This window comes from Hyperolius riggenbachi, chromosome 10, assembly GCF_040937935.1.
Source record: "Hyperolius riggenbachi isolate aHypRig1 chromosome 10, aHypRig1.pri, whole genome shotgun sequence".
NCBI classification, from domain to species: Eukaryota; Metazoa; Chordata; class Amphibia; order Anura; family Hyperoliidae; genus Hyperolius; species Hyperolius riggenbachi.
In genome coordinates, this window is record NC_090655.1 from 236,019,907 (window position 1) to 236,034,952 (window position 15,046).

The 15,046-nt window shown below is 44.5% G+C and overlaps 2 protein-coding genes across 8 annotated transcripts in view; one reads left to right on the forward strand and one right to left on the reverse strand.

Moving 5' to 3' along the window:
- The window catches only part of LOC137534896 (zinc finger protein 3-like), a 200,486-nt gene that overhangs the window by 17,578 nt on the left and 167,862 nt on the right, over positions 1–15,046 (reverse strand). Inside the window, exon 1 of one of the 2 annotated variants that reach the window (XM_068256586.1) lies at positions 1,268–1,412. The exons of the other annotated variant lie outside the window; for it this stretch is intronic. The gene's annotated coding sequence lies outside the window, so the exon portion shown is untranslated. Of the gene's footprint in view, positions 1–1,267; positions 1,413–15,046 lie in introns of those variants that run through there. 2 annotated transcript variants of the gene reach the window in all.
- Positions 858–11,576, forward strand: LOC137534899 (oocyte zinc finger protein XlCOF22-like). Of its 6 annotated transcripts, none has more exons than XM_068256594.1 (8): positions 858–902; positions 3,071–3,175; positions 3,312–3,446; positions 3,608–3,691; positions 3,784–3,916; positions 4,910–5,007; positions 5,124–5,265; positions 8,955–11,576. In XM_068256594.1, the coding sequence occupies exons 2-8, from the start codon at positions 3,092–3,094 to the stop codon at positions 9,986–9,988; spliced, it is 1,710 nt and encodes a 569-aa protein (XP_068112695.1). In that variant the 5' UTR covers positions 858–902; positions 3,071–3,091; the 3' UTR covers positions 9,989–11,576. The 6 variants fall into 6 exon arrangements, with proteins under 6 accessions (XP_068112695.1, XP_068112699.1, XP_068112698.1 ...); XM_068256598.1 differs by having other exon boundaries at positions 8,958–11,576; XM_068256597.1 differs by having other exon boundaries at positions 5,127–5,265.

The window sequence follows — 15,046 nt, forward strand, 5'->3', positions numbered from 1 at the left end:
ATCTCCCAGCATGCCTCAGCGCCCTTTATTACACAGCAAACCAGAGCTGTGTGGGGCGGCTGAGGCATCGGCTCTTTCAAAACTGAGAGCCGGCTCTTGTCGTTTGCAGCAAAGAGCCGGCTCTTAGAGCCGGCTCGTTCGCGAACGACCCATCACTAACCTGCACTCAGTCAGGCTTTGTTCATATCATAAATCGCCACCGCTATCACAAGCGCTGAGCGATTTATTATTAGGAAAGCGCTCAGGGCTAGTTCACACTCTGCACATGGAGCGCCGCAAGCCTGCGATCGCGCTCGGCTCCGCGATCACGATTTTAACTAAAATCTTGTGATTCTGCTCAATTTCTGCACATTTGCTACCTCTGCTGGGGCAGGCACAACTTGGGGGAGAATGGGGAGGGGGGGGGGGGGGTCTTGTCCTGGCGCCGCTGTCAGCCGTTCCTGTAAAAGAGCCCTTAACTTAATACTAAACAGAAACTTGCGTTCATAAAATATTAGGAATTTTTAATTATTCAGGCTGGAGTGAGCTCCTGAGGTGTCCCACAGTGCATCACTGCTGAATTTAAAAAAAAATATGTCCATTTCTTGTCCCTGAAAGCCAAAAGCACCTCCAGAACCACTGGAATGCGATGATGTGTCAGTTCTTTTTATTACACAGAGCCACACTAATTTAATTTGCATACAGACTGATTTGGACTGGTTGGTCCTCAGTGCATGCCACAAATTAATATAGCTCTATGAAGCATGCAGTTCCACTATTCACCACTAAATGGTAATATCACCAATCATGGATAGAACAGCTAAGGCGCTCGGACAGGGGGAATGTTTGGCCCAGACAGGAAGCTGTTGGTGGTGTTGGGAGGAAGTAGAGAAGAGCCATTGCTGGGACTGGCAGCAGAGGAGGTAATAACTGACTATATTTATATTCGTAGGATAACATAACCCCTTGCCCCATTTCCCTCCCCTGCAGCCGGCTGCTGCTACCCATAGAGGAGGGTGATAGAGGTATGATCTGGGAATGATGCTGGATATGAGGCCAGACCCATCAGAAAGACCTGGGACCTCCTCCTTTTATTACACTGGGGTGGAGGCACTGTGATGAAAGAAATAGCAACCCATTACTTTTTGCATGTGCGCTGTACGGACTGTGTATAACTGCACATGCCTGGCTTTTTTCAAGCATCTCGCCTGTAATTATTTACAACCACCGGTGTCCTGCGATTAAAGGGATTTTGTAGCCCTATATGAAAACAAAAAGCGTCACTTACCTGGGGCTTCTAACATACCCCTGCAGATATCCTGTCCCGCACCGTCACTCTAGAAGCCTATGTTCTCTGCTGCGGGTCACCGTCTAATTATTCGTCTAACTAGACGAATGTCACTGCGGCTGCACGGCCTCGCTCCTGCTCGCATCTCCGGGAGCTTACTGCACAGGCGCACTACGAAGAAACTTTGTACTGTGCCTGCGCAGTAAGCTCTTGTAGACGGGAGCGAGGACGATTGCGCAGCAGCAGTGACATCCATCTAGGAGGATTCTTCAGTGACGGCGGGGAAAAGGATATCTGCAGGGGGCTGTTAGAAGCCCCAGGTAAGTGACACTATTTGTTTTTATATAGGGCTACAGAACCCCTTTAAACCATTATTTCTTCCTTCGGGGGGAAGTGGGGTTATTAGTTCCTTCTGAGGGAAGGGGGTATTAGTTCCCTCTGGGGGATTATTAGTTTCCTCCAAGGAGAGTTATTAGTTGCCCATCAAGGGGTGTTTAGTTACCTACGGGGGGGGGGGGGGGGGGGGGTTATTAGTTGCCCGCCAGAGGAGGGTTCTGTATGAGAATAAGGCTAGGTTGCATTTTCTGATAATAATAGCTTAAAAAAGGGATACTTAAGCTAGGGAGAAAAAATCAGTTTTACTCACCTGGGTCTTCTACCAGCCCCCTGCAGCCCTTGCAGGTCCCGTGCCCTTGCAGTCACTCACGGATCTTCCTGTCCCCCATCGCCAGCTAGTATCATTATCTCCGGCAGGCTTGGCCACGCGTCTCCTCCTTCGGGTTCTCGTACGCAGGCAAGAAGAAGACCCGTAGCCAGGCATGTTCTGCCTGTTGGCAAAATAGCTTAAGTGCCTCTTTGCTTAGTCATTGCTTAGGCCCGGTTCACATTAGCGGTTGTTTGCCAAACGGACCGGATGACCTGACCGGATCCGGACCGGATCCGGATCGGAACCGTACGGTTCTGATCCCGATCCGGATCCGGTCAGGTTGCATCAGGTGGTAATCAGGATGCGATCCGGATCCGTTTGGCAAAGTAACGTAAAAAAAAAAAAATGTTGGGGTCTGGGAGGTCAGCAGAAGGGGGACCTGTGGAATCAGGCCCTCTGCTGTTTAGCACTCACTTCCACCTCCGACATGCTGCCAACATCCTGCCAACACCTCCAGCTCGTGCTGCTCCACTCCAAAATGCTTGCCCATGTGTCCCCAGCCAATATCGCCGCAACAATCCGCATAGGAAGTGGGGTAGAACATCCGGATTTCTCAGCCAGTGTGTTGTGCGGCCTCCGGTTCCCATTTGTTTGTATTGGCCGGATGGTGCAGTCCGGCTCCGCCCCGGATACGGCTGCCGGAGGGGCCGGATGAAAAAATAGCGCATGTTGGAACGGAGGCCGGAGTCCGGATCCGGCCCGGATCCGGTCCGGCTCCGGTTCTGCAGAACGGACCCATGTGAACGGACGCATAGGCTTTAATTGCTATGCCGTGCGTCCGTTCCGTCCGTTCTGCACGCTGTGCGGCTCCGGCACGGCGATTCCGGAGGGCCACCGCAAGTGTGAACCGGGCCTTAGGTTGCACTTTCTGATACCTATATCTATAAAGCACATGTGTCGAACTCCAGGCCTGGAGGGCCAGATCCATGCCAGTGTTTAGGATGGACTGAGAAAGAAAGGAATGTGTTCTACCTGATGGACCACACCTTTCCTGATTCAGACCCATCAATTCATTTGAGCCATATCAAAAATGTGTTAGGATCTTGGCCCTCATAGGACTGGTTTGACATACCTGATATAAATTAATGTTTTTTAAGCTTATAGAGATCACATGACCAATGAGGATGGAGGAGGACTGGAATCACATGACAGAGAGGATAATAGATCTAACCCTTGAGATCATCTACCTGCTGACTGGAGAGGTGAGGGGGATTCTTGGAGGTCACATGGCATCATTTTTATCTGTATTAATAAAACACCCACCTGACCAGAGAAGTGAGGAGGATTCTGAGAGGTCACATGATATTATCCTTATAACTTTTACACTTTTTTCTATAGAGTTTTCCTAAAGTGACATTTGGAAGTCATGTGACCATCACGGTGCCTCCATCTCATTCCCTGATACCCAAGAGACACACCAAGCAGAAGATTGTGAAAACCACCCACAGGATCGTTGAGCTGCTGGTTGGAGAGGTGAGCAGCGTTGAGAATTCTGAGAAATCATCGTGTGTTTTTATTAATTTGTTTTGTTGCTGCTTACTGGCAATATCCTAAATATTTTCCTGCTTAATTTAATGGCAAAGAACCCCCTTCTCTGTGTTGTGTGTCATGGTGCTGAATTCTCTGCATTACAGGATGAGGAGGGAGAGTGTCTGGAAGGACAGAAGGATCAGGAGCAGAACATTGTGGCAGAAGGTCAGATCCCACCGCATCATCAGGTAGAAGCTCCATGGGCAACCAAAGCTGTTTATGTTATGCTGTGTACATTGCCTGCCTTGTTACTGTTATTATATATTGACTATACATTTAGGGTGGAAGAGTGACTGATTGTAATCCTACTGTAAAGGGAATGGTAAACCATGAAGATGTGATAAGGAAGAAGCTGTATACAGAAGGATATAAGGATGTGACGGTGGAGAAGCAGTCATCCCTCACTTTAGTGGGTAAGAGGAGACTTTTCGTTCTGGTAAAGGATAGAGTAGTATTGCGAGCCAGTGTGGTGACTGTTGGCACAACTTCCTATCTGGTGAAGCCCATGCACCTTGCTGTTGAGTTACCACTGAGTAACAGGTTGCTTCGAGGATATTGAAAAAAAGAAAAATAGTATGTGGTATCAACGTGAGCTACACTAATGTGGGGGTCCTTCTCAACTCTAGTTTCCAGCATGCTGTGTCATCCAGATTTCGAACAACACCTTCCCACCCCATTTCCCACAATCCATTCTGTCCACTGCTGTACTGTAGGTTGATATGGTTCTTTGACCAGAATTTATACTTATGGTGAATGAATAAGGGGTGTTAGGGAGACCCCTGTACTCATAAGCTGGAGGCAGGGTTGATTATTTGTTTGCTTTGTTATTAGTGTGATAACGCCATACCCCTGGTCTCTTTATCACTGGGTAACCAACTAGACCAAGGAGTGTCCAAGGAGCACCCAAATCAACAAAAAAATAGCATGGTGCATTGTGAGTGGAAGACTGTGTGCCCCCTCAAGACACACCCCCATCTATTACTGGCATGTATAACTATAACTGAGGGGGACCTGCACATTTGGGCTAGTGCAGCTCAACAAGGAAGGTCTATGCTATCTTTACAGTACATAATGTAAGCTACTGTATGTATTATTAGTGAGCATCTACTTCAGGCAGCTTTTACGTTAGACCTTCAGTCCTTGACATAGAAGACAGCTGATAAGCTATCATGAATTATGAATAGACAGTGAGGTAATTTGTGCATGCTTTTACACTTATGCAGTAGTTAATATAGATAATTAGGATAAACTTCAGTATAACACTTTTTAATGGATGTTCAGTGAATTATGACATTAATTGAAATTAGCAATATCCTATATACATTCAAATAAAATAGGTGTTAAAGGGACTAGAGACGTTTCCTGCGGGAGGCCCAAAAAATTCAGTCAGTGTGTGTTTTCTACAGATGGATTCACTAACAGAAACCCAACAGAGAGATGTACAGGTCCTCTTTATTCCCGGAATTGTCCACGGGAAGATCACACCTTCCCCCACTATTATCAGGTAGGTGGAAACTAAGGAGCTACAACTCTGTGACATCAAACTATGTTGTTTTTTGATAGTTTAGCATAATTTTTGTTCACATTTTAAAACCATAATGTGTTATTTTCTGGTTTAAGCAGGAACAACACATAACAATGAAAGCTGTGGTTAAAGAGGAGACAGAGACGGTATATGTGAGGGGTGATCAGCAGTCTATGGATGTGGAAGAAGTATTGGAGACTATTAAGCAAGAGGAATGTTTTCTGGATTTCAGGACTGGTAAGTAATCTCAGTATAACATTCTAATACCAACAAATAAGGACATACTGTACACCATATCAAAGGCCCATCTCCATTCCTCAGTATAACATCATAGCACCAACAAATGGGGAGGAGATACTGTACACCATATGAAAGGCCCATCTCCATTCCTCAGTATAACATCATAGTGCCAACAAATGGGGAGGAGATACTGTACACCATATCAAAGGCCCATCTCCATTCCTCAGTATAACATCATAGTACCAACAAATGAGGGGATACTGTACACCATATGAAAGGCCCATCTCCATTCCTCAGTATAACATCATAGCACCAACAAATGAGGGGATACTGTACACCATATGAAAGGCCCATCTCCATTCCTCAGTATAACATCATAGTATTATACACTCTGTAGTCAGGAGGAGCTCCACACCAGAAAGAAGATGAGTGTGCCTCGACCTTCACCTCTGCGTCCACTGAGGTGCTCAAAGCATTCAAGTAGTAAAGAGGTCGGCACCACTCCAAGCATCAGGAAAAGCTCTTTTATTGCATCACCATTGTGGCTTAACAATGACAAACGTTGTTTCGGGCATAGCCCTTTTTCAAATTGCAACAGCCATATATGGCTGTTGCAATTTGAAAAAGGGCTATGCCCGAAACAACGTTTGTCATTGTTAAGCCGCAATGGTTATAACATCATAGTACTAACAAATGAGGGGGAGATACTGTACATCATATGAAAGGTCCATCTCCATTCCTCAGTATAACATCATAGTACCAACAAATGAGGAAGAGATACTGTACACCATATGAAAGGCCCATCTCCATTCCTCAGTATAACATCATAGCACCAACAAATGAGGAGGAGATACTGTACACCATATGAAAGGCCCATCTCCATTCCTCAGTATAACATCATAGCACCAACAAATGAGGAGGAGATACTGTACACCATATGAAAGGCCCATCTCCATTCCTCAGTATAACATCATAGTACCAACAAATGAGGAAGAGATACTGTACACCATATGAAAGGTACATCTCCATTCCTCAGTATAACATCATAGTACCAACAAATGAGGAGGAGATACTGTACACCATATGAAAGGCCCATCTCCATTCCTCAGCATAACATCATAGTACCAACAAATGAGGAGGAGATACTGTATACCATATGAAAGGTCCATCTCCATTCCTCAGTATAACATCATAGTACCAACAAATGAGGGGATACTGTACACCATATGAAAGGCCCATCTCCATTCCTCAGTATAACATCATAGTACTAACAAATGAGGGGGGGATACTGTACACCATATGAAAGGCCCATCTCCATTCCTCAGTATAACATCATAGTACCAACAAATGAGGAGGAGATACCGTACACCATATGAAAGGCCCATCTCCATTCCTCAGTATAACATCATAGCACCAACACACGAGGAGGAGATACTGTACACCATATGAAAGGCCCATCTCCATTCCTCAGTATAACATCATAGTACCAACAAATGAGGGGATACTGTACACCATATGAAAGGCCCATCTCCATTCCTCAGTATAACATCATAGTACTAACAAATGAGGGGGGGATACTGTACACCATATGAAAGGCCCATCTCCATTCCTCAGTATAACATCATAGCACCAACACACGAGGAGGAGATACTGTACACCATATGAAAGGCCCATCTCCATTCCTCAGTATAACATCATAGTACCAACAAATGAGGAGGCGATACTGTACACCATATGAAAGGCCCATCTCCATTCCTCAGTATAACATCATAGTACCAACAAATGAGGAGGGGATACTGTACACCATATGAAAGGCCCATCTCCATTCCTCAGCATAACATCATAGTACCAACAAATGAGGAGGAGATACTGTACACCATATGAAAGGCCCATCTCCATTCCTCAGTATAACATCATAGTACCAACAAATGAGGAGGCGATACTGTACACTAAGGGTGCACATTGAGTACATTACGATCTACTGGTAGATCGCAAAGGACTTCTTGGTAGATCCTGACCACACTACATTTTCCATTGTGTATATACATTTGTGCTTCAAAAATTGTACATACGTAGATCATGTTGACTTGCTAATTTTTAAAGTAGCTCACAGGCTGAAAAAGTGTGAGTACCTCTACTGTACATCATATGAAAGACCCATCTCCTTTCCTCAGTATAACATCATAGTGCCAACAAATGAGGAGGAGATACTGTACACCATATGAAAGGCCCATCTCCATTCCTCAGCATAACATCATAGTACCAACAAATGAGGGGGAGATACTGTACATCATATGAAAGGCCCATCTCCATTCCTCAGTATAACATCATAGTACCAACAAATGAGGAGGAGATACTGTACACCATATGAAAGGCCCATCTCCATTCCTCAGCATAACATCATAGTACCAACAAATGAGGGGGAGATACTGTACATCATATGAAAGGCCCATCTCCATTCCTCAGTATAACATCATAGTACCAACAAATGAGGAGGAGATACTGTACACCACATGAAAGGCCCATCCCCATTCCTCAGTATAACATCATAGTACCAACAAATGAGGCGGAGATACTGTACACCATATGAAAGACCCATCTCCATTCCTCAGTATAACATCATAGCACCAACAAATGAGAAGGAGATACTGTACACCATATGAAAGACCCATCTCCATTCCTCAGTATAACATCATAGCACCAACAAATGAGGAGGAGATACTGTACACCATATGAAAGACCCATCCCCATTCCTCAGTATAATATCATAATGCTAACAAATGAGGAGGAGATGCTACACCACATATGAAATGCCTATCTCTATTCCCCAGCATGAAATCAGAGTTCCAAAAAATGAAGAGGAAATACTGTACATCATATAAAAATCCAATCTTAATTCATCAGTATAACATCATAGTACCCATAAATGAGGAGATACTGTTTACCCTATTAAAGGTCTATCTCCATTCCTCAGTATAACATCATAGTACCAACCAACAAGGAGGAAATACTGCACACCATATGAAAGGCCCATTTGCAATCATCAGTATAACATCATAGTACCAACAAATGAGGAGGAGATACTGTACACCATATGAAAGGCCCATCTCCATTCCTCAGTATAACATCATAGTGCTAACAAAGGAGGAGGAGATACTGTACACCATATAAAAAGGCCCATCTCCATCCCTCAGTATAACATCATAGTACCAACAAATGAGGAGGAGATACTGTACACCATATGAAAGGCCCATCTCCATTCCTCGGTATAACATCATAGCACCAACAAATGAGGAGGAGATACTGTACACCATATGAAAGGCCCATCTCCATCCCTCAGTATAACATCATAGTACCAACAAATGAGGAGGAGATACTGTACACCATATGAAAGGCCCATCTCCATTCCTCGGTATAACATCATAGTACCAACAAATGAGGAGGAGATACTGTACACCATATGAAAGGTCCATCTCTATTACTCAGTATAACTCAGCATCTGAAGTGAATGTAGGTCCTTCTTCATACTGTGCCATACGAATTTCATCCATATCCAACATTCTCCATTGTGCCATTTCTGGTTTAGCTTTGCCAGTGATGTGATTGAGCTTAGTAACACAGGCCTACAAGGCTTACATAACCACATGACACAGTAATGTGTGTCACATTGTCATTTTTTGCTCTAGCAGGGAGACAAAATGTCGGGAACATCTTAGAAGAGCATCTTATGCCACATCCGGATGATGCTGCAGAAGATAATGGTGTCACACAATGTACCCCAGAAGAAAACCCCATTGTTAGAGACACCCATCACAGAGCTTACAGTACAGATAGAGGAATGGTTCTCTCTGGTGGGAATGAGTCTTCCTCTATTACAGACAGAGATGGACAGAGACATGATAAGATTGTTTTGGGATCTGAATTGGATAAATGCTTAGCATCTACATCATTTATTGCTGAGGATCGTCTCTCAAGTGAGCCTCCATTTCCATGTTCAGAGTGTGATAAATTGTTTATTTCTTTGGAACGCCTTTTTAAACACCAGAGAAGCCACACAGGGGAGCAACGTGTCTCATGTGTAGAGGGCGAAGGAAGTTTCACTCTCAAAAAGGACATCAACAGACACCAGAGAATTCCTACCAGTGAGCGGCCCTTTTCATGTTCAGAGTGTGGGAAGTGTTTTCTTCATAAAGCAGGCCTGAATAAGCACCGGAAAAGCCACACCGGTGCTCGTCCTTTTCTTTGTTTGGAGTGTGGAAAGTGCTTCACTGAGAAAGGCAATCTTCTCCGACACCGGCAAACTCACACCGGTGAGCGGCCATTTTCCTGTTCAGAGTGTGGGAGACGGTTCATGCGGAAAGGACACCTTTTGAAGCACCAGAGAACTCACACAGGCGAACGCCCCTTTTCATGTTCAGAGTGTGGGAAGCGGTTTGGTGACAAAGGAAGCCTACTTCGGCACCAAAGAAGCCATACTGGTGAGCGTCCGTTTTCCTGTCCAGAGTGTGGGAAAGGCTTCATTCAGAAGGGGGATCTTGTGAAACACCATAGAAGCCACACAGGGGAGCGCCCCTTTTCATGTTCAGAATGTGGGAAACGTTTTGGTGAGAGAGGAACACTCCTAAAACACCAGAAAACCCACAGCTGCAGTCTTCCCTTTTCACATCCAGGCTACAGTAATGGTTTCTTTGTGGAAGCAGATCTGTTTACTCTCCGCTGATCTCAGACTGAGGTGGACACTTTTCTGTGATGAGAGTGTTGGAAATAATGTACAGGCAAATCAATGCTTGTTCTTCATCAGTACACAGCCAGCAATAATAGTGAGAAACACATGGGAAGATATAAAAATTGCATCCAGGAATGTATCTAATTCAGGATGTTTTGGGTTCCCCTGCAGCCATGTTAGCCTGGTCTACATCCGCTTCCTCTGCACCCCAATGCCCTGAAGATGTTTTACTTGGAGAAAACACTCGTTATCTTAAAGAGTAACTTCACTTCAATACAGAAATGAATGCAGCATATATTTTACAATGGAATTCTGTTTCTACTGCAGCTGCTAGAACTTTGCTGTAATTCTGCTGCTATGACTTTGTAGTAAACAGTACAGCAGTCTACAACATTGTATAAGACTTCCCAGAAGTCTCATTTCTGCTTGAGTCATTAGTTTAGACATTTGTACAAAGCTGAAAGAAGTATTTGCATCTCTTCACTAGCTTGTGAGTGTACATGAATGCAGGAATGCCTGGCGGAAATACAGTTCTTCAAGGTGACTGTTGTCTTTAGATCTGTCAGGCAAGGTACCTGTTCCTTTAATTATCTCTCCAGCTAAGGAGAGATGGTTAGGTATTAGTCAGATTACTGGCTAATGAGAGTATCTTAACACTGCTTAGTTGTTTACTATCAATGCACAGCAGTGTTGTTCTTTGGTTATACAGAATAAACATTCCACCAGTAGGCATGGTGCTTTGCAGGGATAGGCTCATTCATTCCTTATTATAAGGCATCACTGCTGACAGCTGTTGGAATTGGTAAATACTTTTTTTCTCGCAGATCATTTTTTTGCTCAAAATAGTTCCTTTGGTTTTGGTTGTTGTTTTTTGATTCTTCTCACCACTAAGCTGAACAAATCTAGCACTGTGTAAAGCATCTTAGATGTGGTAACTGATTACATAACTAATGATGCTTAGTCATAATGTCCCAGCTTGCACCTGAGCTAAATCTCACATCATTTCAATGAAATAGGAGTGCAATGGGCTTCATTGCCCAACTGTAATATATGTGCAGGGTTACACAGCTTACTTTAGTTAGAGTTAAGAATAAAAGGTTTTAGAAATACCTGTAATCTGAGAGGGACTATACTGTAACATGCCTCGTGCATTTCTTATCTTGCATATATGAGTCAGTCTGAGAGAGTAACCCAGTTTTCCAAGCATTACTATTGCTATGTAAAAAGTAATTTAATCTTAGACCTCCTAAATTCTTTGCCAATTTGTAAGTTAAAGCAGGCATCCAGTTCTAGCCTTATAGGTGTATCATCATGTCACATTTTTGTTGCGTCCACTACATGGTGACTATCACAGGAAGTGACATCACACCTCTTCATGCTATCACCATATTGGTTGCTTGGTTCGTCATGGAGAATACTGGAGGGACCTTCTACACCCAGGCCACCGCTTAACCCCGGATGGTGGGTTTTCTACACTTAACTATACTAACCTTTCTAGGTTTACTATACTATATATGTACTAAATGGGGGACCCATGCAAAGGATTCAATTCTGTTTATTAAATTTTGTGTGTGAGTCCTGAGCTGCATTTGTCTTTTTTCCACTCTGTCTGTTTATCTACATACATAAGTTTTGTTTGGACATATGAAGATATTGTCAGGAGATAATGACGTTTTGCATTGTTGACTTCCTATAATAAAGAGCTGGGAATGTCTACAGCACCGAGTCATTGCTTGCCCTTATTTTGCCCCTTCCAGTATAAACTGTCTTCTTTCAGAGATCTTAGAGGCAGAGAGAGCCCTTTACTGTGATTTCATATCATGAACTGTTGTTTTAAATCAACTGTGAATAAAAGAGCTTTATAGTAAAGGTTGCAGCTCTTGCAAAATATTCGAGGAAAATACATACCGTAACTGCTGCACCAATTCATAGATCTCTTCCTCCGTGACCTTCAGATGCCTAATCACTCCTCCTTCCTCTCAATTTGAAGTCACTCTGATTGGCTGTGCAGCTGCAATAAATATGGTCTTTTGACTGTAATTATAGACTACTGTTGAGGCAGTGGTTCCAGATATTTTCTTGCCCCAACGACAGGAGAATCACACTCCCAAAGGAAAACATAGTTTAAAATAAAAAGGTATGTACGAAGCTCAGATTGCAGGTGAGCAGATGAAGAACATGGACTTGAGAAGATCAAATATTAGCTGCTACAGGAGAGTAGCTGTGGGAATGTGGGTTCAGACTTAATAAGAAATAGGTCTTGAAAAGAGACCAGGTAAGAAACATGGGTGGAAGAAGGAAAGGAGAGGAAGAGCATGAGCTGGAGAAGAGATGTAAGTTGGCTGGAGAAGAATAGGTGAGAAACATGGACTACAGGAGTAAGGGTTCGGTAAATAACCTTAAGAAGGGAATCGGGTGATACACAGGGGTTGGAGAAGGTGTAGAACATGGACTGGAGAAGGTGAGCAGATGAGGAACCTTGGCTGGCAATGGATAGCAAGTAAGGAATGTGTGCTGGAGGCAGACGTGTGGGGTATGGTCTGGAGAAGGTCAGAAAAGTGAGCTGAAGCAGAACAGATGAAGTACTCTACTTGGGTGAGAGAAAGAGATCAGGAGAGGTATTTGGACTGGAAAACAGCAGGTGAGATTCTTGGGCTGAACAATGAGTACAGGTGAGTCTCGGGGAGTTGGCCTTCAGAGGATTCTCCTTTGGTCGGATCACATAATCCTTCCATTCAGTCTTATTGTCAGTTCCTCATGTTTACAAACATCTGGTGATCACAGACCATCTGACTAGATTTTACAATGAAGGCCGTTTGTCAACATTCACTTCTCACTTATCAAACGGGTTGGTGGTCTCATTAATGGATAAGGCCCTCCACATAGACCTTCTGCTATGTAATGCTGGGATTACACCATACAATTTTCTGTTAGATTTTTCTGTTATGCTGGACATACATGGTAAGATTTTCTCTTATCAATCGAGCCGCTGATGGCTCGATTGATAATTTCCGACATGTCCGATCACCGCGCGGATCGATTCCCCGCTCGATCCCCGCGGGCGGACAATAGCTGGGAATTGAGCGGAAGATAGGGAGGCGCCCGTGGGGACGAGCGGGAATCGATCCGGGAATCAATCCGGGCGGCCTCAGAGAACACACGGGGACATGGCGGGAGTCGATCCGGTGGCTAATGGAGCCGCTGGATTTAACCATGTATGTCCAGCATAGATTCTCTAAATTCAACATGTTGGAAATTTATCTATCTGCCGAGCAATTAGGCATTGTTCTACTCAGCAGGAGATGACCAGAAGACAATGCACCAGAGATAATGACCATTCTCTACAGAAAATAATCTAATTATGCATTCTAACAGAAGAATCTAATGCTTGGCATACACGAGTCAACCCGGCGGTTCCCGCTTGTCCTCGCGGGCGCTCCTTATCTTCCGCTCGAATCCCCGCTATTGTTTGCCCGCGGGGATCGAGCGGGGTATCGATCCGGCAGGTCATCGGACCTGTCGGAAATTTTCAATCGGGCCATCAGCGGCTCGATTGATAAGGGCGCATCGGCCCTTGTATGTCCAGCATAACAGAAAATTGTATGGTGTAATCCCAGCAGGATTAGAGTAGGAAAGCTTGTCTGTTTACATGGGTGGTCCAAGAGTCATTCAATCAATCCAATCCAATACAAGCACACTAAAATTGGTATCTTACATCAGCCACATGTTGGGGTACAATGGTAAGTCTTTAGTATCTGGAAGTGGTAGACATTTGGAAAAGGCCATTGTCCCTTCAGATTCAGCTGACGAAAAACCATGGATAGCAGTGTGAAACGACTGTCGACCTTTGCTACATTCTGTATTGCCTTTCTCCCTGAGGCTGGTTTAATACTGCAAACTGGCAGCAGCGATGCAGTGCGTCTCGCCTGCCGCATCGTACCGCCAGAAACAGATATCTCCGCTATCTATTACATGTTGTCTTTCTGATCTATGTCTGCTTTTTACTGGTTGGAATAAACTTTTGATATTTTTGGATGTACTCTATTTACTAAACCAGCTTGGTAATTATTGGACCAGACCAGGTGCTCAGAAAAAGAATTTCACCACCTCCCCCTCTGAGGCAGAGCTCCTCCCATCAACCCATGAGAAGGTTTTCACGTGGTTGAAATGTTGGCCACCATTTAAAGCTCCACATGTCTAAAGGTAAAATAAATTGTCAAAAGGAAATAATTGTGTAATAAGATCAGGGCCTAGACTTTTTGCTGCCTGATGCAAACTTGTGAGGATGGAATGATCGCACAGCACCCAAACATTTCCACCCTCACTATAGGTTGGTAGCCAGGTATAGGTGCCCACTGCATAGGGTAGCTAGGTATAGTTGTCTCGTTATTGGTAGCTAGTATACCCCGTATAGGTAGTATACTTGCCCCAGTATAGGTAGCTAGTATAATTGCCCCAGTACAGGTATAGTTGCCTCCCCCCCTGTAAGTAGTATAATTGCCCCGTATAGGTAACTAGTATAGTTGCCCCAGTATAGGTAGCCTGGAAGAGGTAGCAGCCAAGAAGGGGGGTGGGTGCAGTGGGCACTTGCGCAAGTACAGTTGGTGGTATTGAGGAGGAGATGAGCTGTGATACGCAGCACTGGAACGCAGTGAACGCAATTACTTATCCACCCGCTGCTGACACACACGCTGCACTCATAGCTGGATGGAGGGGGGGGCCAGGTGAGGGAGGGCCCGACCCCCTTCTTGACTGCTACCCCCTCCAGCTCACTTCACGACGGGCCCTCCCCAAGGCCAGGCAGACGGCTGTAAGCTGGGTGGTGGGAGGCCAGGCACACTTCCTGCCTGGCACCGCCCCCAGACTTCTGCCACCTGAGGAAGGCGCCTCACTTGGCGCCATAGATAGGACGGCCATGAATCAGATAATAAGGGCCTGCACTCCACTTGGTTTTGAAGGAATGGCACAACAAATTATATTGCATGCAGTTCTGCCCACTCATCATGCCTTTAAATTTTTACACATAAAATATACAGGTTATGTGTGGCTAGT

Coding starts and splice junctions, on each gene's coding strand:
- LOC137534899 (XM_068256594.1), top strand. CDS start 3,092: ATGAGGATGGAGGAGGACTGGAATCACATGACAGAGAGGATAATAGAT. Junction 3,176..3,311: donor TCTACCTGCTGACTGGAGAG/GTGAGGGGGATT, acceptor TTTTTTCTATAG/AGTTTTCCTAAAGTGACATT. Junction 5,266..8,954: donor TTTTCTGGATTTCAGGACTG/GTAAGTAATCTC, acceptor TTTTTGCTCTAG/CAGGGAGACAAAATGTCGGG.